This window comes from Orycteropus afer, unplaced genomic scaffold (genome assembly GCF_000298275.1).
Source record: "Orycteropus afer afer isolate SDZICR_OR568_19922 unplaced genomic scaffold, OryAfe1.0 scaffold00166, whole genome shotgun sequence".
Classification (NCBI taxonomy): Eukaryota; Metazoa; Chordata; class Mammalia; order Tubulidentata; family Orycteropodidae; genus Orycteropus; species Orycteropus afer.
In genome coordinates this window covers 1,632,015-1,657,620 of record NW_006921753.1, presented here as the reverse complement: position 1 = coordinate 1,657,620, position 25,606 = coordinate 1,632,015, and the positions used below count along the sequence as shown (strand labels likewise).

At 37.0% G+C, this 25,606-nt stretch overlaps 1 protein-coding gene across 1 annotated transcript in view; it reads right to left on the bottom strand.

Annotated features, from left to right (window-relative positions):
- CIP2A (cellular inhibitor of PP2A) overlaps positions 1-25,606 on the bottom strand; it is an 81,146-nt gene that overhangs the window by 24,956 nt on the left and 30,584 nt on the right. Inside the window, exons 8-10 of the mRNA XM_007946565.2 lie at positions 18,595-18,670; positions 10,811-11,029; positions 9,749-9,908 (exon numbers count right to left, since the gene is read on the bottom strand). Of these exons, the coding sequence (XP_007944756.1) occupies positions 9,749-9,908; positions 10,811-11,029; positions 18,595-18,670 (455 nt within the window). The remainder of the gene's footprint in view (positions 1-9,748; positions 9,909-10,810; positions 11,030-18,594; positions 18,671-25,606) is intronic.

Sequence of the window (25,606 nt, the reverse complement as noted above, 5' to 3'; positions counted from 1 at the left end):
AATACTAAAACAATAGCAATGAAGGAAGTGATAACACGATTCATAAAGAAAGCGAGTTCAGCATAGAATATTATATGGGAGAAAGAAATCGACACCATGAAAAAGCACATAACAAAAATGACTGCAACAAATTCATATTTGCCGATTAATTACATATCTGGCAAGGGACTTATCTCTAAGACTTATAGCAGAAAAGTGGATGACCAAACTATGGTACACACACAATGGAATGCTATGCAGTACCAACGTAGAGTCTGCAACGTAGAGTCTGCAAAACACTGCATAATATGGATGAACTTGGAGGACATTATGCTGAGTGAAACAAGTCAATCACAGAAAAACAAATATAGTATTAGTTCGTTGTTGTGGAGGGTCAAGGAAAGGTTTATACATGGAGGGAAATGTTCTTTGTTGGTTGCCAGGGGTGGGAGGGAACACTGAAATGAAAAAAAAAAAAAGCATTGATCCATGTCACTTTAGTTTTGTGTATTTCACTGTACATAAATTATATTTCAATAAAATGCCTTAAAAAAAAGAATAGGAAAATTGGGGAGTTCTGGCAAGATCGCACAATAGGAAAACAAACTACACAGACCCTTTGCAACAAAGAAATGAGAAACCAACTGACATGAATACAGAATACGATCCTAGAACCCTGAGGTTCAAAGGAAAGGATCAAGAAGCGGGTTACACACCAACTTGTAAAAGAACATGAACAAAAACAGTCAGCAAGGAGACAAACAGAGCTACAGACTAGCGGCTGTCCTGAGGGTGCAGCTATTTTGAATATTTAAGTGTGTCCTCAGTAGCAACCTAAGATTTGGCTCTAGTCACCAATGACTACATGGGGAAGAACTGACTGGTGCCTGACAATCAGAAAGGAAAACAATAAAGAAGGAGACACACAGAGCTGGGGACTTCCAGCTGTCCTGAGGGCACAGCCATTTTGAATATTTGCAAGCAGTGCACCCAGTTTTAATATATCCTAGTAAGTTCTGGTGGCATAGTGCCTAAGGCAATTTGACTGCTAACCAGAAGGCTGGCAGTTCAAACTCACCAGCCACTCCTTGGAAGGAAGGGTGGGCAATCTACTTCCACAGAAATACTGCCTCAGAAACCAAAGGAGGGGTTGCTATGAGTCGGATCCGATTTGACAGCAGTGAGTTTAGTAGGATTCTGACCCTTAGTGACCTAAGAATAGGCTGTGTTTGCCAAGGACAACATGGACAACTGCACTGGAGGCTGATGACTAGAAAGGTATGACATTCCTTTGCTACTCTTTTATCCCATACCCTCATGCTGAACAGAGGTATGGCCATCCTTGGCCTCTATCCACCTTCTTGAACAACAGGAATTCCACCCTGGTTGGTGCCCTGACAGAGCCTGGGTGCTGTGCCCTGCCCCCCACAGTTCTTTTTTTCTTTTTTAATTTTTTTCATCTTCCTTCCTACTGCCTTTTCATTTACCTATTTATTTTTCCTCTTTCCCTTCCTTGGTTCTTGTTTTTGTCTTTTTCTCTTCCCTTTTCCAACTTCCTGTCTTTTTTCCTTCTTTTGGTTCATCCCATTCTTTGTTTTGCTTCTGTTATTTTCCCATTTTTTTCTTTACTATTTTTTTACTCTTGCTCTTTTCTCTCATTCCCTCCTCCCCAGATACTGTGGGTTATTTTTTCTCTTCTTGTCATAATCTTTCATCTTTTTTTAAATATAGTTTTAAAATTTTTCTTCTCATTTATTGCCTTTCTTTTTATTTGTAATTGTTCCTCCCTGTTCTTGAAGTTTGAGATTTTTTTCTCTTGTTTTCATGTTTTTGGTGGTATTTAATTTTTTTTTTTTCCTCCTGAGTGGGAGCCAGCAACTGTTCTCACACAACCCAACCATATGAGCACGTCCTACAGCCCCACCCACTGAATGAAGACCACTACTTGCTTTTACACTAAGAAACCAACAACAGATGGGGGTCAATACCATCCTCAACTGCTCTTTATGAACAGCTAACAGAGATCTGTGCATATTCTCTTCTTTATCACACCCATCAGGAGACAGGTGATAAGTGACGAGGTGCTAACAACTAGTGAACAGAGGATCATAGTATCCTATTCACAGAGATATTTCAAAACACAGTGAAGGGGAAAAAAAAAATTCTTGGGCAAATCACACCAACATACAATGATAAATTAAACATAAATACAATACCAGCACAATGTCTTGGAGACAACAGACCATCACAGTGGACACAAAGAAGGAAGATAAAGTAGTAGAAACAAGGAACCAAGACACGAACCCAGAAAACATCTGAGGAAGAAGCAGATTTGAATTCTTTGGTGAGGAATTAAAAGGACTTGTATTTAGGTAACTTCAACAGATTGAGATACAGATAAAGGAAAACACAGAAAAGATCAAGGAAAATAACAAATTAAGGAAAACACAGACACAACTCTAGAACAATTTAGGAAAAGAATTCAAGAACAAATTGATAAACAAAAAATTAGAAATGATACAAAAACAACAAACAAATCCAGAACAATAACACTAAGATTTCAGAATTAGATAAAATAATGAATGGACAAAAGAGCAGAATTGAATCAATAGAAGACAGAATTAATGAGACTGAAGACAAACACCTTAATATTACTTTATTAAGAGATCAATCAGAAAACAAAACAAAATAAAGAAAGCCAAAGATTCATGTGGTATACCATCAAGAGAAATAACCTACGTGTTTGTAGTTAAGAGTTCCAGAACAGGAAGAGACATATAAAACTACACAAAAAACTCTCAAAGAATCGTTCGATGAGAATTTCCCTAATATGATGAAAGACAAAAATATATCTATTCAAGAAGTTCAATGAACCCCAAAGAGGACAGACCCCAAAAGAAAATCACCAAGACATATCATAATCAAATTCATGAAAACCAAAGACAAAGAAAGAATCCTGAAAGCAGCACAGAAAAAATGAAAAGTTACCTACAAAGGACAATCATTAAGACCAAGCTCTGATTTCTTGGCAGAAACCATGTAGGTGAGAAGGCAATGGGATGATATATATAAAACCCTGAAGGAAAAAAATTTCCAACCAAGAATTATATATCCAGCAAAATTGTCTTCCAAATATGAGGGTGTAATTAGGAGATATCCAGATAAGGAGAAATTAAGGAAATCTGTTAAAACAAGAAAAACTTTATAAGAGATGCTAAAGGGAGTCCTTTGGACACAGAACCAACAAGAGCAAACAACTGATGATTAACACACATGATGACTTAACACGGAAACTAGCTGAGTTATAAAAGTATCCAAAGTAAAATAAGCCTACAAAACTAGAAACAGGAAGCCAGAGACATTAATTGGTAAATGCAGACAACTACAAACCAAACAGAGGGAATAATTAGTGTAGTTACAGAACTTCCTAATGGTGAGGAAATCAAGACAATTGCAAGATAGAAGAGACAGTTTTAAACTTGGGAAGAAAATTATAAATCACAGGGTAAACTCAAAGAAAAATAATAAACACTGGGATAAAAATTAAAAAGAGGAAAAGTATAAATATTTAGCAAATACTAAAACAACAGCAACTTAGGAGATGACAACACAATTCAAGCCCAAAATGAGCTCTGCACAGAAAATGATACGGAACAACGAAATCAGCAACACCATGAAAAAGCATATAACAAAATGAGATCAATAAATTTATACTTGTCAATAATTACAGTGAATATAAGAGGATTAAATGCACCACTCAAGAGACAAAGAGTTGCAGAGTAGATAAGAAAACATCACTCATCAATATGCTGTCCACAAGAGACTTATCTCAGACACAAAGACAAAAACAGTCTAAAAATCAAAGCCTGGAAAAAGATATATCAAGCAAATGGCAGTAAAAAGCCTGCAGGAGTGGCAATATTAATTTCTGACAAAATAGACTTTAAGACAAAAATCACAATAAGGGACAAGGAAGGACAAAATATAATGACTAGAGGATTGACTGAAGAAGAGGAAATAACCATAGTAAATATATATGCACCCATATGAAAGAGCTCCAAAAACATAAAACAGACTATAACAGAATTAAACAGACAAAAAGATGACTCTACAGTAGACTTTAATATACCACTTTAAATAAGAGAACAACTGGAAAGAAGCTCTACAAAGATGCAGAAGAACTAAACAATATGATCAATTAACTTGACCTTATAGATATCTACAGAGCACTTTACCCAACAACAACACAATATACATTCTTTTCTAGCACACATGAAACATTCTCTAGGATAGACCATATGTTAGGCCACAAAGCAAGCCTCAATAAATTTAAAAACACTGAAATACTGCAAAGCATCTTCTTAGATCATAATGCTATAAAATTAGAAATCAACACCAGAAAGAGCAACAGAAAAAGAGCAAACACATAGGAACTGAATAATACCATTCTCAAAAATGCCTGGGTAATAGAAGAAACAAAAAAGAAAATGAAAAAGTTCTTTGAATCAAATGACAATGAAAACACAACATACCTAAATCTTTGGAACACAGCAAAAGCCATAATCAGAGGGCAATTTGTAGCAATAGATGCACACATCAAAAAAGAGTGAGCCAAAACCAACACCTTAACCCAACATCTCCAACAATGAAAAAAGAGATGCTAAAAATGCCCATAATCACCAGAACAAAAGAACTAATAAAGATCTGAGCAGAAAGAAATGAAACAAAATAGAAAGACAATAGAAAAAAAATCAAGAAAACTAGAAGTTGGTTCTTTGAAAAGATTAATAAACTCAACAAACCACTGGCAAACTTAACAAAGGAAAAGAAGGAAAAGATTCAGATGATACAAGTAAGAAATGAAATGGGCAATGTCACAAGAGAACAAACAGAAATAAAAAGAATAATATCAGGATACTATGAAGAACTGTACTGCAACACATTTCAAAACCTAGAAGAAACAGAGATTTCCAGAAACACACTACTTACCTAAACTAACACAGACTGAGGTAGAAAATTTGAACAGACCCATAACAAGAGAAGAAATGAAACAGGTCATAAAAGAATTACCAACCAAAAAAGTTCTGGCCCAGATGGTTTCACTGGAGAATACCAATGATTTTGAGAAGAGCTGACACCAATCCTATTCAAAGTACTCCAAATCATAAAAAAGGATGGAATCCTCCCAAATACATTTTATGAAGCAAGCATACCCGATACCAAAAGTATGCAAAGATACCACTAGGAAGGAAAACTACCAATCAATATCCCTCATGAATATACCAACAGACTCCAACTATATACAAAAAAAACTCATCATGATCAAGTGGGATTCATACCAGGTATGCAGGATGGTTCAACATTAGAAAAACAACCAATATCATCCATCATATAAGTAAAATAAAGGAAAATAATCAAATGATCATATCAACAGATACAGAAAAGGCATTTGATAAGATCCAGCACCAACTCCTGTTTAAAACTCTCAGCAAAACAGGAATAGAAGGGAAACTTCTCAATATAATAAAGGGCATATATGCAAAGCCAACAGCCAACATTATTCTCAATGGAGAAAGACCGAAACCATTCCCTTTTCAAACAGGAACCAGACAAGGATGCCCTCTATCACCACTTCTATTCAACATTGTATTGGAAGTACTATCCAGGGGCAATAAGCCAAGAAAGGGAAATCAAAGGCATCCAAATTGATAAGGAAGAAGTAAAATTATACCTTTTCACAGATGATATGATCCTATATATAGAAAACCCAACAAACTCAGCAAGGAAACTCCTGGAACTTATTGAAAGATTTAGCATAGTGGCAGGATGCAAGATCAACATACAAAAATCAGTTGAATTCCTGTATACCAGCAAAGAGGTCTCTGAAAGGAGACCTCTCTTTATATCTCAATATCATTTAAAATAGCTACCAAAAAAGATAAGATACTTGGAAATAAATCTTACCAGGAACTCCAAAGATCTGTACAAAGAAAACTATAAAACACTACTTCAAGAAACTATAAGAGATCTACATAAATGGAAGAACATACCATGCTCATGGATAGGAAGACTGAACATTGTAAAAATGTCATCATCCAAAGCAGTCTATATATTTAATGCAATCCTGTTCCAGATTCCATCAACATTCTTTAAAAACATGGAAAACCCAATTATTAATTTTATATAGAAAGGAAATGGACCTCAGATAAGCAAAGCACTGATGAAGAACAATGTAGGAGGTTTCACACTCTCAGATCTCAAAACCTAATATACAGCCACCATAGTCAAAACAGCCTGATATTGGTACAGCAACAGATACATGGACCAGTGGAACAGAACTGAGAGCCCAGAAATAGATCCATCCACCTATGTTCAGGGAGCCCTGGTAGCATAGTGCCTAAGGCACTTGACTGCTAACCAGAAGGCTGGTGGTTCAAACCCACCAGCCACTCCTTGGAAGGAAGATGGGGCAATCTACTTTCGTAGTGATACTGCCTCAGAAACCCAAGGAGGGGTGTCTATGAGCCAGGTCTGACTTGATGGCATATAACAACAATAACAACAACAACAACCTATTTTCAGTTGATCTTTGACAAAAGGCCAAAATCCACTCAACAGGGAAGAGATAGTCTCTTCATCAAATGGTGCTGCCAAAATTGGATATCCATTTGCAAAAAAATGAAACAAGATCCATACCTCACACCATACACAAAAACTATCTCTAGATGGATCAAAGACTTAAATGTGAAACCTAAAACTATAAAGTTTATCTAAGAAAAAATAGGAGCAAACTTAGGGGCCTTAATTTATGGCATATATAGAATATCAAGCATAACCCAAAATACACAGACAACAGAAAATAAATGAGATTATTGGGACCTTCTAAATATTAAATTCTAATGTGCATCAAAAGAGTTCTCCAGAAGAGTCAAAAGAGAAACTATAGATTGGAAAAAAAATATTCAGTGATGACATATTTGACAAAGGATCTATCTCTAAAATTTATAGAACACTCCAGCATCTCAACATTAACAAGACAAATAATCCAGTTAAAAAATGGACAAAAGACATGAACAGACACCTCAGCAAAGAAGATAATTCAGGCAGCCAGCAAACACATGAAGAAATGTTCATGATCATCAGCTATTAGAGAAATGCAAACTGTGAAATACCATCTCACCCAAGCATTAATGTCAAAGTTCAACAAGACAGAAAATAAGGTAAGGGTGTGAAGAGTTTGGGACTCCCATACACTGCTGGTGGGACTGTAAAATGATACAACCACTGTGGAAATTGGTATGGTGATTTCTTAAAAAGTTGGAAATAGAAATACCATTTGATCCAGCAATCCCATTATTTGGTATTATCCTAAAGAAGTGAGAGGCAGGACATGAATAGATGTATGCACACCCATGTTCACTGCAGCACTATTCACAACAGCAAAGACATAAAAGTGCCCATCAATGGAAGATCGGATAACCGAACTAATAGTATAAACATACAATGGAACATTATGCAACTGTAAAGAATAATGCAGAATTTGACAAACACCACATAACATGGATGAACTTCCAGGACATTAAGCTGAGTGAAGTAAGTCAATCACAGAAGGACAAATATTGTTATGAGTCCACTGTTGTAAAAAGTCAAGGAAAGGTTTATACATGGAAGGGAATTTTCTTTGTTAGCTACCAGGACAGGATGGGGAGTGGGAGGAGTCTTAGATAGTATTTTGGGAAAAAAACAAAACAAAAGAAAACTTATGGATGATGATTAGTGGTTATCAAGGGTAGGAGGGAGGAAAAAAGAGAGAGCAATAACGGTGGCACAACATGAAAAATGTCATCAATGTCACCGAGTTGTAAACGTGAAGTTGTTATGTTGGCTAATGTCTTGTGTGTTATGTTTTTATCACAATAAAAGCAAGTAAGAAAAAAAAAAAAGAATAGGAAAATTAAGGAGCAGTAGTTTGGAGAGAAGATTAAAAGAAGTGTAGTTTGCCCTAGGACAGGAAAAAGTAGAGCAAATTCTTGTTCTGATAAACAAGGATATCTTACTATGTAATGTAACAGATACAGCTGTTTCTATGAGCTCACTGCTCATAGAAAACGAAATTTTAAAAGAATTTGGACTTTGACTTCTTCACAACTTGGCATCAGTTGATCTTAAAAATAATAAAACTGAAATAAAGACTTAAGAACATCATTGTATATAACTTAAGTAGTGGCATTCAAAGCAGTCATGGTTTTCTTTTACTGAAATGAGTTAATTTATCTTTTTCATATTCTACTGTGATGTCATATTTATTAAAGGCTGACTTTCATCTTTAAAACACACAATTAAAAATACGTTGGGAAGCAGTGGGAACTGGCTTTGGAGGGCCAGAACAGGTAGGGCAGGTCAGAAAGCAGGAGTGGAGCAGTTTGGAACAGCTAAGGGAGACAAACTTGCCTGTCAGTTTGTCGTCCTGTGGTGGCTTGTGTTGCTGTGGGGCTGGAGGCTATGGCACTGGTGTTTCAAATGCTAACAGGGTTACCCATGGTGCACAAGTTTCAGTGGAGCTTCCAGACTAAGACAGACTTGGAAGAAGGAAGAGGCTGTCCACTTCTCAAAGAATTGGCCAGTGAAAACCTTATGAATAGCAGTGAAACACTGTCTGATAAATCACTGAAAAACTATGAATAGCCCTGAAACATTATCTGATATAGGGCTGGAAGACAGGCCCCTCAGGTCCCAAGGCACTCAAGATATGACTAGGAAAGAGCTGCCTTCTCAAAATAAGAGCTGAAATTAATGATGTGGTTAGTGTAAAGCTTTCAGGACCTCCATTTGCTGATGTGGCATGACTCAAAACGAGAAGAAACAGCTGCAAACATCCATTAATAATCAGAACATGGAATGTATGAAGTATGAATCTAGGAAAATTAGAAGTTGTCAAAAATGAAATGGAACACATAAAGATCAATATCCTAGGCATCAGTGAGCTGAAATGGACTGGTTTTGGCCATTTTCAATCAGACAACTATATGATCTACTATGCTGGGAATGACAAATTGAAGAGGAAGGTGTGCCATTCATCATGACGAAAGATGTTTCAAGATCTGTCCTGAAGTACAATGCTGTCAGTGATAGGATAATATCCATATGCCTACACGGAAGACTTGGTCTCACCTACTTTGGTCATGTTGTCAAAAGGGACCATTCTTTGGAGACGGATGTCATGGTTGGTAAATGAAAGAGGGGAAAGCCCTCAACAAGATGGACTGACACGGTGGCTGCAGCGATGGGCTCAGTTACAGTAGAGATCATAAAGCTGGCACAGGACTGGGCAGTGTTTCTTTCTGTTGTACATAAGGTCACTATGAGTTGGAGATGGCTTGATGGCACACAACAACAATAACAATTAAAAATAAAACTGGGCTAAAATAATAATAACTTTACCAATATTTCCTCATCTTCTGATATACCTCACTAAAGAATGGCACCACTGGTCATCAGGAGCAGTAATTAGTATTAAAAAACAGAAAAGGAATTAACAAAGAGGAATAGAATAAGCATTTTATGACATATCTTCTAACTTCAATTTGTGGTAAAAACATTCAAGTTTGAAAATGTTTGTCAGAATGTATTTTAGCATAACAGTTTTACACAGAAAAACAAGTTTTCTAGACTTCACTGAGAATAAAGACAAAATGAGTAAATGATATATGAGGGGAAAATGAGTAAGGGGTATTTGTATAGTTTCCATGTTGATGACAGAAAAGGATATTTAACATAACTTCAATAGCCTTGACCATCCTTTCACATTTTTTTCTTATTAAGGCTTCATCTAGGTTTTGTTCTGTAAACTGAAGTTGATCAAGGATTGTAGGCAGCAGTAAGGTCACAAAACGATCAGCTGAGGAACAGTTAGCAGTATCTATGACATCCTGGAGAGTTATCATCAACAATGATTAAATATAAAGATTTAATAAAGGATGCAGAAATAGTCATCACTGAGCTGCAACATTCTCTTTAAAATTTCTTAGAATTACTTCATTGACCTGAGTCTCCTACTTAAATATTCCTATTTAAAATCTATCTTTTCAGCCAGTTTCAAGGAGTTGATGACTGTTTTCTCAAACAGAACAATAAGGCTTTATTGTTCTGTAGGAACAAAACCTTTTTAAGTGGACTATGTATGTCATTTTTAAATTATTCTAAATTAGAAGTATTTACTGAATAATAATATCCTGAATTAGCTAAATATATATATTAAATAATGATGTTGGTCTTTGTACTTTACCATATGGATAATTTCCATCAAGAATCTCAAAAGAGTTTTAAATGCTAAAACTGATTAAGAGTCTAGACCAATATAAAGAATAATTTGTGCATAATACTCAAGAAACACAATCATTCATACATATATTTGCTCTACTCCATTTCACTGATAAATCCAATTTCCCTATATTAATCCATTCAATAACTTAATACAGATAGTAGAGAGCATCTACTGCGATGGAGAGATAGAATTTGACTACTGCATAGTCATATATCAGGACAGTCACAAAATAACCCAAATACACAAATCATAGTTTATACTTATATATTTATGTCACTGGAATATACATAGGCTACTCAGTGAAAAAAAAAAAAAAAAGGAAAACACTTAACACATGGCAGAAAAAATTCAATAGCTGAATTTCAGTAGCTGAGTCACAGCGAGTTGTATGATTACTAGTGATTGAAGTTTTCCTAAAGGAATGAAATGACTGGAAGTTTATTATGAACATTTCTGAAAACAAATCATTAATTCGAAGTGGAAAGTCAATTTGTGAATCACTATTACCTCGAAAATTTCCTTGAATAACGCCAATGCTAAAATAGAACAGTTTTCTGTTGTTTCCACAGGTTGGCTTGACCAACGAAGTATAGCCACAGTAGGTTCTAAACATTTAGAACGGCTTCCTAGAATGGTATTGCCAGATGGAGAGAGTTCAAATATCATCTGAGTGAGCACGTGCCGCAGCTGAGTCACTGAACAGAAGGCAAGAAGTAATTCTAAAACCTGTGCAATATAAAGTCTCCATTAAATGTTAATTTCACAAGACTTTAGCATATAATCAAACGACGAAGCTAAAAACAGCATTTTAAAAAAATACTCTAAAACAAAAAATAAAAGCAGCTTCTAATTTTTCTTTCAGTATAATTTTTCAAATGTGTGATTAGGTTCCAGGCTACAAGGGGATTTGTTAACAGCTATTATCTTGGAAGGAAGGTTGGGCAATCTACTTCCGTAGAGATACTGCCTCAGAAACCCAAGGAGGGGTCACTATGAGTTGGGTCTGACTCAATAGCACATAGTAATAATAATAATAAATATCACCTCTGATGAAAGGAGTCCTGGTGGCAAAATGGTTAAGTGCCTGGCTGCTAACAGAAAGGATGATTTGAACTCACCAGCTGCTTTGCAGGAGAAAACACCAGTGATCTGCTCCCATAAGATTTCAGTGCAGGAAATCTAATTGGGCAGTTCTAATCTGTCCTATGGAGCTCTGGTAGCATAGTGCCTAAGGCACTTGACTGCTAACCAGAAGGCTGGCGGTTCAAACCTACCAGCCACTCCTCGGAAAGAAGGTTGGGCAATCTACTTCTGTAGTGATATTGCCTTGGAAACCCAAGGAGGGGTCGCTATGAGTGGGGGCCGACTTGACGGCAAATAACAACAACAACAACAACAACAATCTGTCCTATAGGGTCGCTATGAGTCAGAATAGACTCAACAGCATTCAAGAATCACCACTGAGAAGCAGGACTGTGAGAGGTAGAGGAGAGGGGCAACTTCAACTAATGTACTACTTCCATAGTGAATTTTCTTTCTTTTTTTTTTAAATTACCAAATGTTTTGTTTTTAAGATGGAAAGACTTAAAATTAATAATTAAGAATACTTGCTGTTATCCTAATGTGGTGCAGTGAATTACTTAATATGGTCCTTCTTGTTGTTGTTACATGCTGTCGAGTTGGCCCCGACTCATAGCGACCCCTCCTTGGGTTTCCGAGGCAGTATCACTATGGAAGTAGGATTGCCCAACCTTCCTTCGGAGGAGTGGCTGGTGGGTTTGAACCGCCAGCCTTCTGGTTAGCAGTCAAGTGCCTTAGACACTATGCTACCAGAGGCCCTTCTAGCCATAGTTTTTGTAATTCCCATCAAATGACCAGTAGGACTATGCAAATATGAGGAGCTTGTGGCCCACCAATGGGATTGAATCACTTGCAAATAATGTTAATAAGGTACATGGCACCCTTGTGGAGGTGACAATATGCAAATTAAGGACATGGACCCCTAATGTGGGATCCATCACTTTTGCCCTCTCACTACTTAAAATGAGCCATCCTAGTGGCAGAAAGGGGAAATCTCACTACCATCAAGAAGTCAGGAGTGGTGTACGTCCTTTGGACAGAGATCCCTGCACTGAACCTCCTTGATCTAGGAAACAGAGAGCTGTGACAACAGAGGCAACAAGAAGCAGTGGCAGAGAAATGGTGGCAGCAGAACCAAGAGACTGGTATAAGACAGAACAGTGGTCTTCCTGCCCTATAGTGCAAGGAAGCTGGGTGCCTTCAGGCAGAGCACTTTTTGGCAGAGTAGGGTGCTAGAGTAGGATGCCTCTAGGCACTTATTCATGGAGTTAAGCTCACTGACCCATGGAGTGAAAAAGTTGAATGTCTTCAGACGGGAGCCTTTCTAGCAGAGTAGGCTGCCTATGGGCATTAGGGGGAACTTTTTGTTGACCCATGAACTAGAACTAAGCATCATAAGGCCAAGGCTTATTGGCAGAGTAGGGTGCCTCTACGCACCTACTGGCAGAGCAACAAGAACTTTGTAATACTTGCCAGAGCAGGGCAGAGTCCAAGGGGCTGCAGGGCTGAGAGGCTGAGGCCCAGAGAGAGGTGTGCCTGCATGCAATGCTGAGAAAAGACTGTCCCGATCGAAGAACTATATCCTGAGTCATATCAGATCCTGAACTGTAACCTTTTCCTTCCCTACTAAACCCCGTAACTGTGAGTATTTTCCCATGAGTTCTGTATGGCCACTGCAACAAATTATGGAACCCAGCAGAGAAACAGAAAGTACGCTGGGAGGGACAGTTGGTGTCAGAATTGGTAAGAAAGTCAGAGGGGGAGGCAGATCTGACCTCCACCTCACAGGAATCAGCCTTGAGCTGTTGATAATGATCCTCCTCCCAGTTGTGATGTTAGACAAGGCCAGATGACCCTTTTCCCTCATGCCATTTTTACACTTAAGATTTAAGAATTGTTACTAAAACAAACATTAGGGCAAGATTTAAAAATAGCACCCTCAAGCTTTAAAATGTTGAATTTGGCTACTTCCACACAAAATTTACATATTATGCCCCTTAATGACCGTCTTCTACACCATAAACTGGGCCTTATACTGTTATACAGCATCCCATAGCAAACTGTTTATTAGCTTATACAAAACTAAATTGCACCTTATTTCATATACTACTAATCTATCACTTTGTTTGAATTTTCTTGGTAATCTGTCTATCCACTTATTTTCTATCTCTCTTTACCATTGTTTCATGTAAAGAACATGTAAATGAGATAGTATGTGATTTTAATACAACTTAGTCCACTAAAATTTATCATAAGAAATGATAAACAATTTTGATTTATTCCTAAAAAATTAAGTTGTAGTACTTGTTTTTGAGTAAGTAAACATATGCAGGGTTCCAAAGTCAAAGGTACTACCCTGACCTCTAGCTGTCACTCTCCCTGGAGGCGAACTATATTATCAGCTTCTTGTACATTATACCAAAGATATATGACTCACACCCAAGCAAATATAAACATACTTTCTCTTGTACACTTAACTGAAATACAACATAAACAGATAGATCATTTAGTGTAAAGCTAGATGGATTTTCAAAGTGAACACACCTGTGCAACTACCAACCAACTCAAGAAAGCAAGCTCTACCAGTATTCTAGGAACCTGTACCCGTTCCTGGGCAAAGCCCAACTATGCCTCCCCACTAGATTCTTGACACCACAGATTAATTTTGTCTTTGCTGTTCTCAGACTTTTGCATTTCCACATATATTTTTGATTCTGCCTGCCAATTTATACAAAGAAACCCACATGGAATTTTACATAAGTAGAATCCTAGTGTACACTTTTATGTCTGACATGTTTTGTTTATTATTATGTTAGTGAGACTCATCTACCATGTTGCATGTAACTGCTTTTCATTCATAGTCACTGATGCATAATATGCACTACCATTTGTTTATCCATTATACTACTGATGGACATTTGGGCTGTTTCCAGTTCTTGGCTACAAGGAGTGTAATGCTTGCTATGAACCAAATCTTTTGATGAACATACGTATGCATTTCTTTGGGGTAAATACCTAAGAGTGGAACTGCTGGGCCACAGTGTATGCATATGTTCAGCAATAATAGATAACAGTTGTCCTGAGTAGTTGTAGCAATTTTCAGTCCCATCAGTATTCTATGAGAATGATATATCCACCACATTCTCAGCTTACCGTGACAGTCCCCTTATTTTTTATTTTAACCATCTATTGGTAGTCTCTGGGTAACATAATCAGTTAATGTGCTTGGCTGCTAACCAGATGTTGGCGTTTGAATCCACACACAGGGGCACTGAGGAAGAAAGGTCTAGTGATCGACTTCTAAAAAAATCAGCCATTAAAAACCCTATGGAATACAGTTCTACTCTGACACATGAGATTGTCATGAATCAGAACTGACTGAACCATAGTTTGTTGTTTTGTTTTTCAGTGGATGTGCAGTCATGGTTTAGTGCCTAAGGCATTTGACTGCTAAGCAGAAGGCTGGCGGAAGCAGATTGCCCCAAACTTTCTTCTAAGGAGTGGCTGGTGGGTTTGAACCATCAGCCTTCTGGTTAGCAGTCAAGTGCCTTAGGCTACCACAGATACTGCCTCAGAAATCCAAGGAGGGGGCGCTACAGTGGGATCCGACTTGACGGCAGTGAGTTTGGTTTGGTAGTGGTATCACATTACTATTTACATTTAGGATGCTCCAAAGATTACTGAAGTTGAGCAACAATTTCATTACTGATCAAGATTTTTGCTCAGGTATCTACAGGTGCGATGTAGTAAATTACATGACATGGCTTTCCTAAACATAGTATTTGTAACACCCACTTTGCTATGAGTAACTGAGTAGCTGCTTGTTAAAGTCATCCACCTAGAGCAAAACAAAGCAATCTTCTGGGAAGTTCTGTCTCTTAGGTGCATAGAATTCTAATGTTGGGATTTGTTAGTTTGACCACTCTGCCAGGCTCAAAAGGAACCCTCCTAAAGGCAGGAGTCTCTCGAAAGATGCACAGCTTATAGCAACAAACTGCTGAGAGAGGAATCTGTGAGAAACGTGTTGCTGAGAAAGAGAGACATGCATTGCTGAGAGAGACATGCTACTGACAGAGACTGTTGGCTGAGAGAGACTGAGAGCATTCCTGAGCTTGAATTGTAGCCTGTTGCTTCCCTAATAAACCCCATAATCTCTGAGTTCTGTGTGGCCACTGCAGTGAATTACTGAACCCAACAGAGAGGTGGTGGGTGTCGTGGGAGGAATGGTTGGTATAAAGATTAGCAGGAGGGCTGGAAGGTGGTGGCATGTCTGGCCTCATAATAGGCCTTGGGCTGCTGATGGTGATTCTGTCTTCCTCTTATGTAGTTAGAGGAGGTCAGAAGGCGCTGACTCCTTGTCCCATTAGCAATTGGGTTATCAGTCTTTTTTTTGGATTTATATGTTCTTGTTGTTGTTGTTTGCCGTCGAGTTGGCCCCGACTCATAGCGACCCCTCCTTGGTTTCTGAGGCAGTATCACTACGGAAGTAGGATTGCCCAACCTTCCTTCTGAGGAGTGGCTGGTGGGTTTGAACCGCCTGCCTTCTGGTTAGCAGTCAAGTGCCTACTGTTATTTTAATATATATACATATTTTTGGATAAGAATACTTTTTTGAATTTAGGTATTGTGAATATCTTTTCCCATTCTGAGTTGTCTTTCACTTGTTTACTGGTGGCCTTTTATGAACAGAACCTTTTAATTTTAATGCAGCCCACTTTATCCTTTTTTACAATACAATACTGCATTGTATTAATTATTATTATTACAATTTTATATAAGTCTTGATATCTGGTAATTTAAGGCCTTCAACTTTGTCCACTTTCTTCAAGATAGCCTTTGCTATTCCTAGGGCTACACTCTGGTGGTGTACTGGGTAAGGTGTTTGGCTGCTAATCAGAAGGCTGGCCGTTCAAACCCACCAGCTGCTCTGTGGAAATAAGATGGCGCAATCTACTTTTGTAAAGATTTACAGACTTGGAAACCAAATGGGGGTCACTATCAGTTGGAATCGACTCAATGGCAGTGAGTTTTTTTTTCTTGGTTCATCCTGAAGACTATACAGCCACATAAATTTTATAATCAGCTTTCCAAATTTTACATACCAAAATAAAATAAAACCCTGCCATGATTTTGGCTGACCTTATGTTAAAGACTCTTCCAATCCATGAACTTGGTATATCACTCTGTTTATTTAGGTCTTTTATTTTCTTGTGTTTTCTAATTTGAAAGTAGAGGTTTTAAGTATTTGTTGTTAGATTATCCCTTAGGCATAGTTCTTTGTGTTTTTTTTTTGGTGATATTGTGAATGGTATGATTCAAGAAATTTTTCTATTTTTTGTTGCCAGCATAAGAATTTACATATAAATAGATAGATTTTTGTATCCAGAAAACTGGCCAAATACATTCCTTAATTTTAATAGTTATTTTTATAGATTTTAGACTTTCTGTATTTGTAATCATGTCATCTGACTAATGAGTTTTACTTATTCCTTTGAAATCCCTATTTCTTGTTCATTTTCCCTGAAGTATTGGACTGGTTGCTATGAGTCGGATCTGACTTGACGGCAGTGAGTCTATCTGTAATGAGATAATATGATTTTTCTGCGATGAATTATATCAATTTAAAAACACAAAACTACCCTGGCATTCCTGGGATTAATTTCCTTGGGTAACGAGATGCCCTTTGTTTTATATCACTGGCTGTGATCTACTCATATTGTATTTAGAATTTTGCATCTATAAAAGAGAGTGGTCTATTCTTTTCCTTTCTTGTGCCACCCTTGTCAGGATTTGTGTTCAAGGTTACAGCAGCCTTAGAATCAAGCACATTTTCCTACTATAATATAAAACGTAAGATATTTGACTATTCTCCCCCACATTAAGGTGCTTTTTCACAGTTCCCTATCACTGTGTATTACAATGAGATTTTTTTTATTACTTTTACTTCTGTAATTCTTTTCAGGTTTTCTGATACTACATGGCACTTGTGCAATGTTTCTACTCTTTTGCCATACCTGAACTCCTGAGCTAATTTAACCTTTAAGTCAATATTATTAAATTTTTCCCTTGTTGTATGTATCTTCTATTCTTTATCTAGCACATATACTGTATTCAAATAATTTTTATTTAGCCCATATTTCTAGTCACTCTATCAAGACCCATTCAGACTGTCATTAGGAATAGTTCTCACATTGCATATAAAAGAAATTCTGGATATTCTAGGATTCACAAATATATAGAATAGATTATCCAAGAATTTCATCTATGAAAATGTTTCAAAAAAGACTCTGGAAAGCAATAAGAAAAGAAGAACAAATACCTTAAAACAACAACAAAAAGAAAACTGTTGGGCAATAAATGCCATACTTCAAACAGGTATTCAACTTAAATGTCATTAAAGAAATACAAATTCAAACTATACTGCAGTACTATTATATAACCATTAGACTGGCTATAATGAAAAATACCAAATATTGACAAGAACATACAGTGAATGGAATCTTCATTCACTGGTACAACCAACTCAGGAAAACTGCTTCATGGTACTTCCTGAACATATGTGTACCTCAGTGATTCTACTAGTAGGTATTTACTCAAGGGAAACATGTACATAATGTCACAAAACTGTTAAAAGCAAGACTCTTCATAATGGCCTATATGCATCAACAGAAGAAATAATCATGAATGAATCTAACAAGATAATATTGACCAAAAGAGTCTAGATAAAGAATATGTAAGATTTTATTTATGTAAAGTTAAAAGAACAGGAAAAGCAAAGTATTCTTTTGAATTCAGGGTAGTGGGTATCCTTGTGGGGCAGGGAGGAAGGTAAAGTGGTGGGTCGTGATTAAAATGAACACAAGAAGGGTTTCTAGGGTGCTGATGATGCTATTTCCTGATCTGAGCATCTGTTAGGCGGCTTTTAGTTTGTGAAAATTCAAAGTGTTTTCCCAAACTTTACAGCTTTTTTGGGCTCTGGTGGCACAATGGTTAAGCATTCAGCTGCTAACCAAAAGGGTGGTGGTTAAAAGCCACCATCTGCTCCATGGGAAAAAGATGAGGCATCTGTTTCTGTAAGGATGTATAGCCTTGCAAACCCTATGGGACAGTTCTACTCTGTCCTATAGAGTTGCTATGAGTTGGAACTGACTCAATGGTAGTGGGTTTTATAGTTTTTTTAAAGTGTAAAATAAACTTATGTTTCCACATACCTTTAAAGAAGAATCGGGATCCTTCCCATTAAGAAGACCTAATACTTGATTAAGGCATGAAGAAAAGTGCTCATATCTAGTTTTAAAATAAAAACAGAGATTAAATGGTAATTATATAATTGATACATCAAAAGGCATTTATATACAAGATAAATATAAAAATTTAAGTGCATTGTCTATCATCTATTAAAACTTTTACTTAAAGCTAGAAATATATCTTATACCATCACAGTATAAATTGGTCTATTTATTGCATAGTGAAACAATGACTCATGTGGCAATAAATAAATCATTGAAACTTTCTGTACCTCAAATGTCTAATTTTTTTTCTTTTTTAAGTTTGTGTTCTGTTTGTAAAAATTCAAAGGATACAGAGGTAAGCTAATAAATTAGGCAGCTATTTATTAATCAGTCATGTACAAATGCCCAGGCATTAAGTGAGGTTTGGAAATACAGAGGTAAGAGGCAAAAGCTCTGTTACAAAATTCCAGGAGGTATCAGAGGTACCAATCACATTGTACTCTCTGTGAATGGTGCATCCTAGATTTGGGAGTTCACAGTCTTAGGATGGAGGCAGAAAGATCAGAAATAATAATAGGATGCAATTTAAAATACAACATTATAATAGATGAATGTAGGGATGTGGAGAAAGGATGGTACCAAACCTATACTTGGCAGGGCAAGTCTGATCAGGTGAAGCTTCCTAGACTTGAATTTTAAAGAATATATAAAAGTTATATATACAATGGGGAAAGCTTATTCTAGCATTCCAGAGGAAGTATGAGAGGTAAGAACATATGGATATATAAAAAGTTGTTTCTAGCAAATCTGGACGATGTATTTATCTGACATGATTAGACAAAAAGACATAAGGCAAATGTGACGAAATAAGGCTAAGAGGTCTCCAAGAACCAGATTTCAGAAGGTAATAGTGAGAACTTTGATATTCATATTGAATACGTTGGGAAGTCAGATTTTAAAAGGAGCATATGATTGAAGAGAAGTTAAAAGTTGAACATGTTTATCAGTCCAGGGGAAGAGATAACTGAATGGGAAGCACTGAAGAGATAGGATAAATAGCTGAAGAAGATAGGACAGAATGAGACTTACTGCATAGAGTAATGTGATACTTTCTATAGTGAAACTAAGTAAGAACTGGTATAAACACAGGTAAGTAAGTTTGTCCAGGGGCACAAATGTGAGGAAGCTCCAATAAGATAAGGAATTCATTTTTTTCTTCCTGTGAAAACAAATATAAGGTCATCTGAATGAAAGATAGAAAGAGAACAGTAGTGAAGATCTGATAAAATCAGTACAAAATGAGAAAAGAAAGTTGACTAGGAATAAATACAAGAGGTGCTTGTCCAAATAAAGTTAGTGACAAAATTATATACTTTCTCTCAAACTTTGATTAGGAACACAGGTACTAAGTTAGACTTTGGAACAAAATCAGGATTGGGGTCTTGTTAAATGATATAACAGAGAATTAAGAAAACAATACATTTAAACACAATTCTCTTGCCAGAGATAGGTTATAGGTTCTAGGCTGGATGGGGAAGAAAGCAGATAAAGGAAGTTAGAGTTTTCAGAAGTGATTAAGCTACTGATGCTAAACAAGATTATCTTCCTGTCTTCCTGGAGAAGTATATGCAAAAGATTTTTTCTGCTTATCATGAAGCTTACATATAAGCACTATTCAATGGTCAGAATTGGTATCACAGGAGAATGTGCTGGGAGAACTCTTAGAACAAGTGAAAGAGAGGGGAGGTAAAGGGAAAATACTCAAAAAGAAAAGATTCTCTTACCTACTGGTGCTTAAAAGAAGAAAACGCAGACTTCCAGTAAGATGTGGAATAAGCAGACAAGTTCCACAGACCCTCTTCAATAAGAAAAGAAAAACCAATTGACAGAAATACAGAAGATAATCCTGGAGGCCTGAGCTTTGAAAGGAAGTATACAGAAGTGGATTAGGAACAAACTAGCGGAAAAATATGAATGAAAACAGTGAGTACCGAGACGGTCAGAGAAGTGGACTGTCAGCTACTCCGATGGCACCCACAGCCTGAATATTTACAAGTGGTGTTGGAACCTGAGCATTGACTTAAAGATCAGCCCTGGTCACCAAGGGCTGCGCAGACAACTGCACTGGTGACCTATGACTACGAAGAGAAACAGCAAAGAGCGAGACAACCTGAGCTGTGGACTTTCGGCTGTCTGGAGGGTGCAGCCATCTTGATTATTTACACATGGTGGCCATTTTGGACATTTAAAGTGACTAAGGGTGCAGCCATTTTGATTATTTATAAGCAGCAGCCATTTTGGATATTGAAAGTGACCGAGGGTGCAGCCATTTTGAATGTTTACAAGTGGTGGCCATTTTGGATACTGAAAGTAATTAAGAGTACAGCCATTTTGAATGTTCACAAGCAGCAGCCACTTTGGATTTTAAAGTGATAGCATTCTCATTTGGATTCCAGGGACTAAGAATAGGATCTGTTTGCCAAAGATGGCAGGGACATATGGAAGGCAGACAACGGGAAAGGAGACAGGTGGTGAGTGTATAAGTGCTGCCAAGTAGTGAATAGAGGAGCACAGCGCAGTACCCTGCTTACACAGATAACATACAAACAAAATAAAGAAAATGAAAATTGTGGGTAAGTCACTCCAACATACAATCACCAATTAAATATAAACACAAAAACATCACAATGCTTCAGAGACAACAGAGCATCATAGTCCACACAAAGAAGCAAGATAAAGCAGGAGAAAAAAGGGACGAGGATACAGACCCAAAACACATCCCTGAGGAAGACGCAGCAGTGGAAATCCCTGATAGGGAATTCAAAGAATTATATTTAGGTATCTTCAACGAATTGAGAGACAGCTCAAGGAAAACACTGACAAAGTTGAGAAAATCCTAGAACAATTTCAAAAGACAATATAAGAACAAAATGACAAAATAAAGGAAAAATTAGAAACGATACAAAATCTACAGACCTAAGTACAGAAGATTAATACTAACTTTTCAGAAATAGATAAAGCATTGAATGGGCAAAGGAGTAGAACTGAATCAATGGAAGACAGAATTAGTGAGATTCAAGGCAAATACCTCAATACTTCTTTGGAAAGGGGTCAATCAGAAAAACGATCAAAACAAAAGGTGGGATACCATCATAAGGAATAACCAATGAGCAACTGGAATTCCAGAACAGGAAGAGACAAATAAAACCACATAAAAAATTGTCAAAGATTTGTTGGAAGAGAGTTTTCCTGGTATGATTAAAGGTAAGAATACAGTCCAACAAACTCCAAACAGAACAGACCCCAAAAGAAAACCACCAAGACATATCATCATCAAACTTATCAAAACCAAAGACAAAGAAAGAATCCTAAAAGCAACACGGGAAAAATAAAGTTACCTACAAGGGGCAACCAGTAAGAATAAGCTCAGATTTCTCAGCAGAAACCATGCAGGTGAGAAGACAATGGGATGGTATATATAAAAACCTGAAAGGGAAAAATTTCCAACCAAGAATTATATACCTGGCAAAACTGTCCCCCAAATATGATGGTGAAATTAGGACATTTCCTGAGAAGCAGAAATTAAAAGAATTTGTCAAAACCAGACCAACCTTTCAAGAGGTGCTAAAGGGAGTCCTTTGGACAGAGAACCAACAACACTGAACAACTGATCATTAATACACATGATGACATAACCCAGAAACCAATCCAGTTATAGAAGTATCCAAAGTAAATAAGCCTACAAGCTTGTAAACAGGGAACCAGAGACATCATTTGACAAATGAAGACAACTACAAACCAAAAAGAGGGAAAAAACTGTATAGTTACAGAACTTCTAAATTGTAGGGAAGTCAAGACAACTGTAAGATAGAACAGACTGTTCTAAACTTGAGAAGAAATTATAAATCATAGGGTAACCTCAAAGAATAATGATAAACCTTCACATCAAAATTAAAAAGAGGACCAGTACAAATATTTAGCAAATACTAAAACAATAGCAACAAAGGAAGTGATAACATGATTCATAAACAAAACAAGCTAAGCACAGAAAATTATATGGAACAAAGAAATCAACACCATGCAAAAGCAAATAAAAAAATGACAGCAACAAATTCATACTTGGCAATAATTACATATATGACAAAGGACTTATCTAAAGTTTATAGAAAACTCCAACATTTCAACAACAAAAAGATTAACAATCCAATTAAGAAACGGGCAGAATACATGAATGACACTTTACCAAAGAGGATATTCAGGCGGCTAGCAAATATATGAAGAGATGCTCATGGTCATTGGCCATCAGAGAGATGTAAATCAAAACAACAATGAGATACTATCTCACCCCAGCACTAATGGCAAAGTTCAACAAGACAGAAAATGGCAGATGCTGGCAAGGATGTAGAGAGATTGGGACTCTTATACACTACTGGTGGGACTGTAAAATTATACAACCACTGTGGAAAACAGTATGGCGATTCCTTAAAAAAGCTGTAATTACAAATACCATTTGACCCAGGAATCCCATTACTAGGTATATACCCTAAAGAAGTGAGAGTCAGGACAAGAACAGATATAGGCACACCCATGTTCATCATAGCACTATTTACAACAGCAAAAAGATCTAAACAACCTATATGCACATCAACAGAAGAATGGATAACCAAGCTGTGGTACATACACACAATTGGATACTATGCAACGCTAAAGAATAATGTAGAATCTGCAAAACACCAAATAACATGGATGAACTTGGAGGACATTATGCTGAGTAAAAGAAGACAATCATAGATAGACAAATATAGTACTAGTTCATTATTGTTAAAAGTCAAGGAAAGGTTTATATATGGAAGGGAACTTTCTTTGTTGGTTACTAGGGTTGGGAGGGAAAGGGAGGGAACACTGCAAAAAAAAATGCATTGACATGTCACTTTAGTTTTGTGTATTTCAGTGTACGTAAATTATACTTCAATAAAATGCATTTAAAAACAAAAACTAAAAATAAATAAACTCTTTACATAATTAAAAAAAAAAGAATGTAATGTGAGTGTTGTTGGTTTTGCAGTAAGCCAACTTGCTCTCAGATTTAGATTGTTTTTTGTAAAACTTCATACCCCAATCACTGCTAATTTCCCTTCTTCTGCCAATGCTTGATCACAGTAGAGGCTCAAATGTATGTTTATTCTCTTACAGTTTAGGAGGCTAAAAGCCCAAATTCAGAATTCAGGCTCGAGGGGAATGTAGGCCAGAAGTGTGAGTTTAATGTTGGCTCTAGGGGCTAGGTGAAGGCCCCTTAAGCTTGGGCTTCAGTTTTGCCTTTGAGGCCCACTGGAGCAAGCTGGAGGCGTCTCCTGACTCACACAGCTGCAGGGACTGATGAACTCAAGACTGGCAGCCACTGGCAGGAAGTACAGCAGGGTGTGAGGAGCTCAAGTGGTGTACTGGTAAGGCATTTGGCTGTTAAACAAAAGATCAGTGGTTTATACCTACCAGCAGCTCCATGGAAGAAAGATGGGGCAGTCTAGAAACCCAGTGGAGGTTGCTGAGTCAGAATCAAACCACTGGCAGTGAGTTTAGTTTATAGCAGGCTGCAGGTTATTGGCTCACAGGCCGCAAAGGCAATAATCCCAACATCTGCAAGCCACTAGTTCAAGTCTAGGAATGAGAGATGATGATAAGCCAAATGCAGGATTCCAAAATGAGCAAAAAAGCTAGATGTTCCCCAAAATTTCTCTGTATGTATTGGAAACAGTCATGAGGGCAACTCCTCTTCAACTAATTAGCTGCTCACAACAGATTCCACCACAGATGTGATTATACCATAACCAATCTCATCAAGAGGAATAACTACATCCAGGTACCATGCCACTCAAAATCACAGCACAGCCAAGTTAACAATCTTAACTACCAAAGGGCTCCAACCTCCTGTATAGTTCAAAATATGTGATTAATTTTTGACTAGCAAAAAACTACTAATAGCTTACTGTTGAACAGAAGCCTTACATATGAACAGTCCTGATCAGAAAACCAACTACATTTGCACAAAACAGTATAGTTAGCCTGTCCCTTCCTGCCTTAAATCCTGGTCCTTGCTTCTCTTCCTAATAAATGTCCTTTGAGCCGCACCCCCCGCCCCACCGCCAAAATAAGACACTCACATCTGCATTAAAAACCTGTTCAGGCAGATATCTTTTCCCCTCAATGACTGTTATCTGGGAACTTGTCTGATGCCTTTTTGTTGGCCAAAGTTGTTTCTCCTGATATCTTGATATATATATTTTTTAAAACCAAATTTCTTTCTAAAATTATCAAACCATCCTTTGCTGGCATTAAATTTTCTAGGGTTAGATCCTTCACCTTCCTTTTGCTTTAAGTTGTCATCTAATGACTTTGCTTTTTCTTGAGTAATATTAGAATCTATAATTATATCTTTCTTATAGCAATTCTGCACTCACATAAAAGCTGTATTTTCAATATGAGATGAAAAGGTATTTTACAGAGAGCACAAGGTTTTCGTGTATGCTGGCGTAGCTGCAGTGATGTCTTCATGAATTTTCTTTTCTTTTACAGCGGTTCTGATGCTGTATTCATTTATTTTGAAATGGTATGCAACCATAGCTGCAGACTTCAATCTATGATACAGATCAAGCGATTCAATTCTTTCCTGTGACGTGGTGAATTTTCTCTACTTCTTGGAAGCAGCTGCAGCATCACTAGTGTGGCACTACTAATGGTTCCCATGGAGTTATTCAAGGTTTATGATATAGCATTATACACAATGAAAAATATGTGAGAATCACGAGATCACTTTTTACAGTGATACACAATTCACTGGAGAGACAAACTGCTCACGCAGAAGTGATTACCATCACTACCATGGCATTTTTTTTTTAATTAGGATTTGGGTGAAGATTTATAGAGTAAATTCACTTTTCATACAGCAGTTCACATATACTTTGTCTCATGTCATTGACCAAAATTTACAATGCAG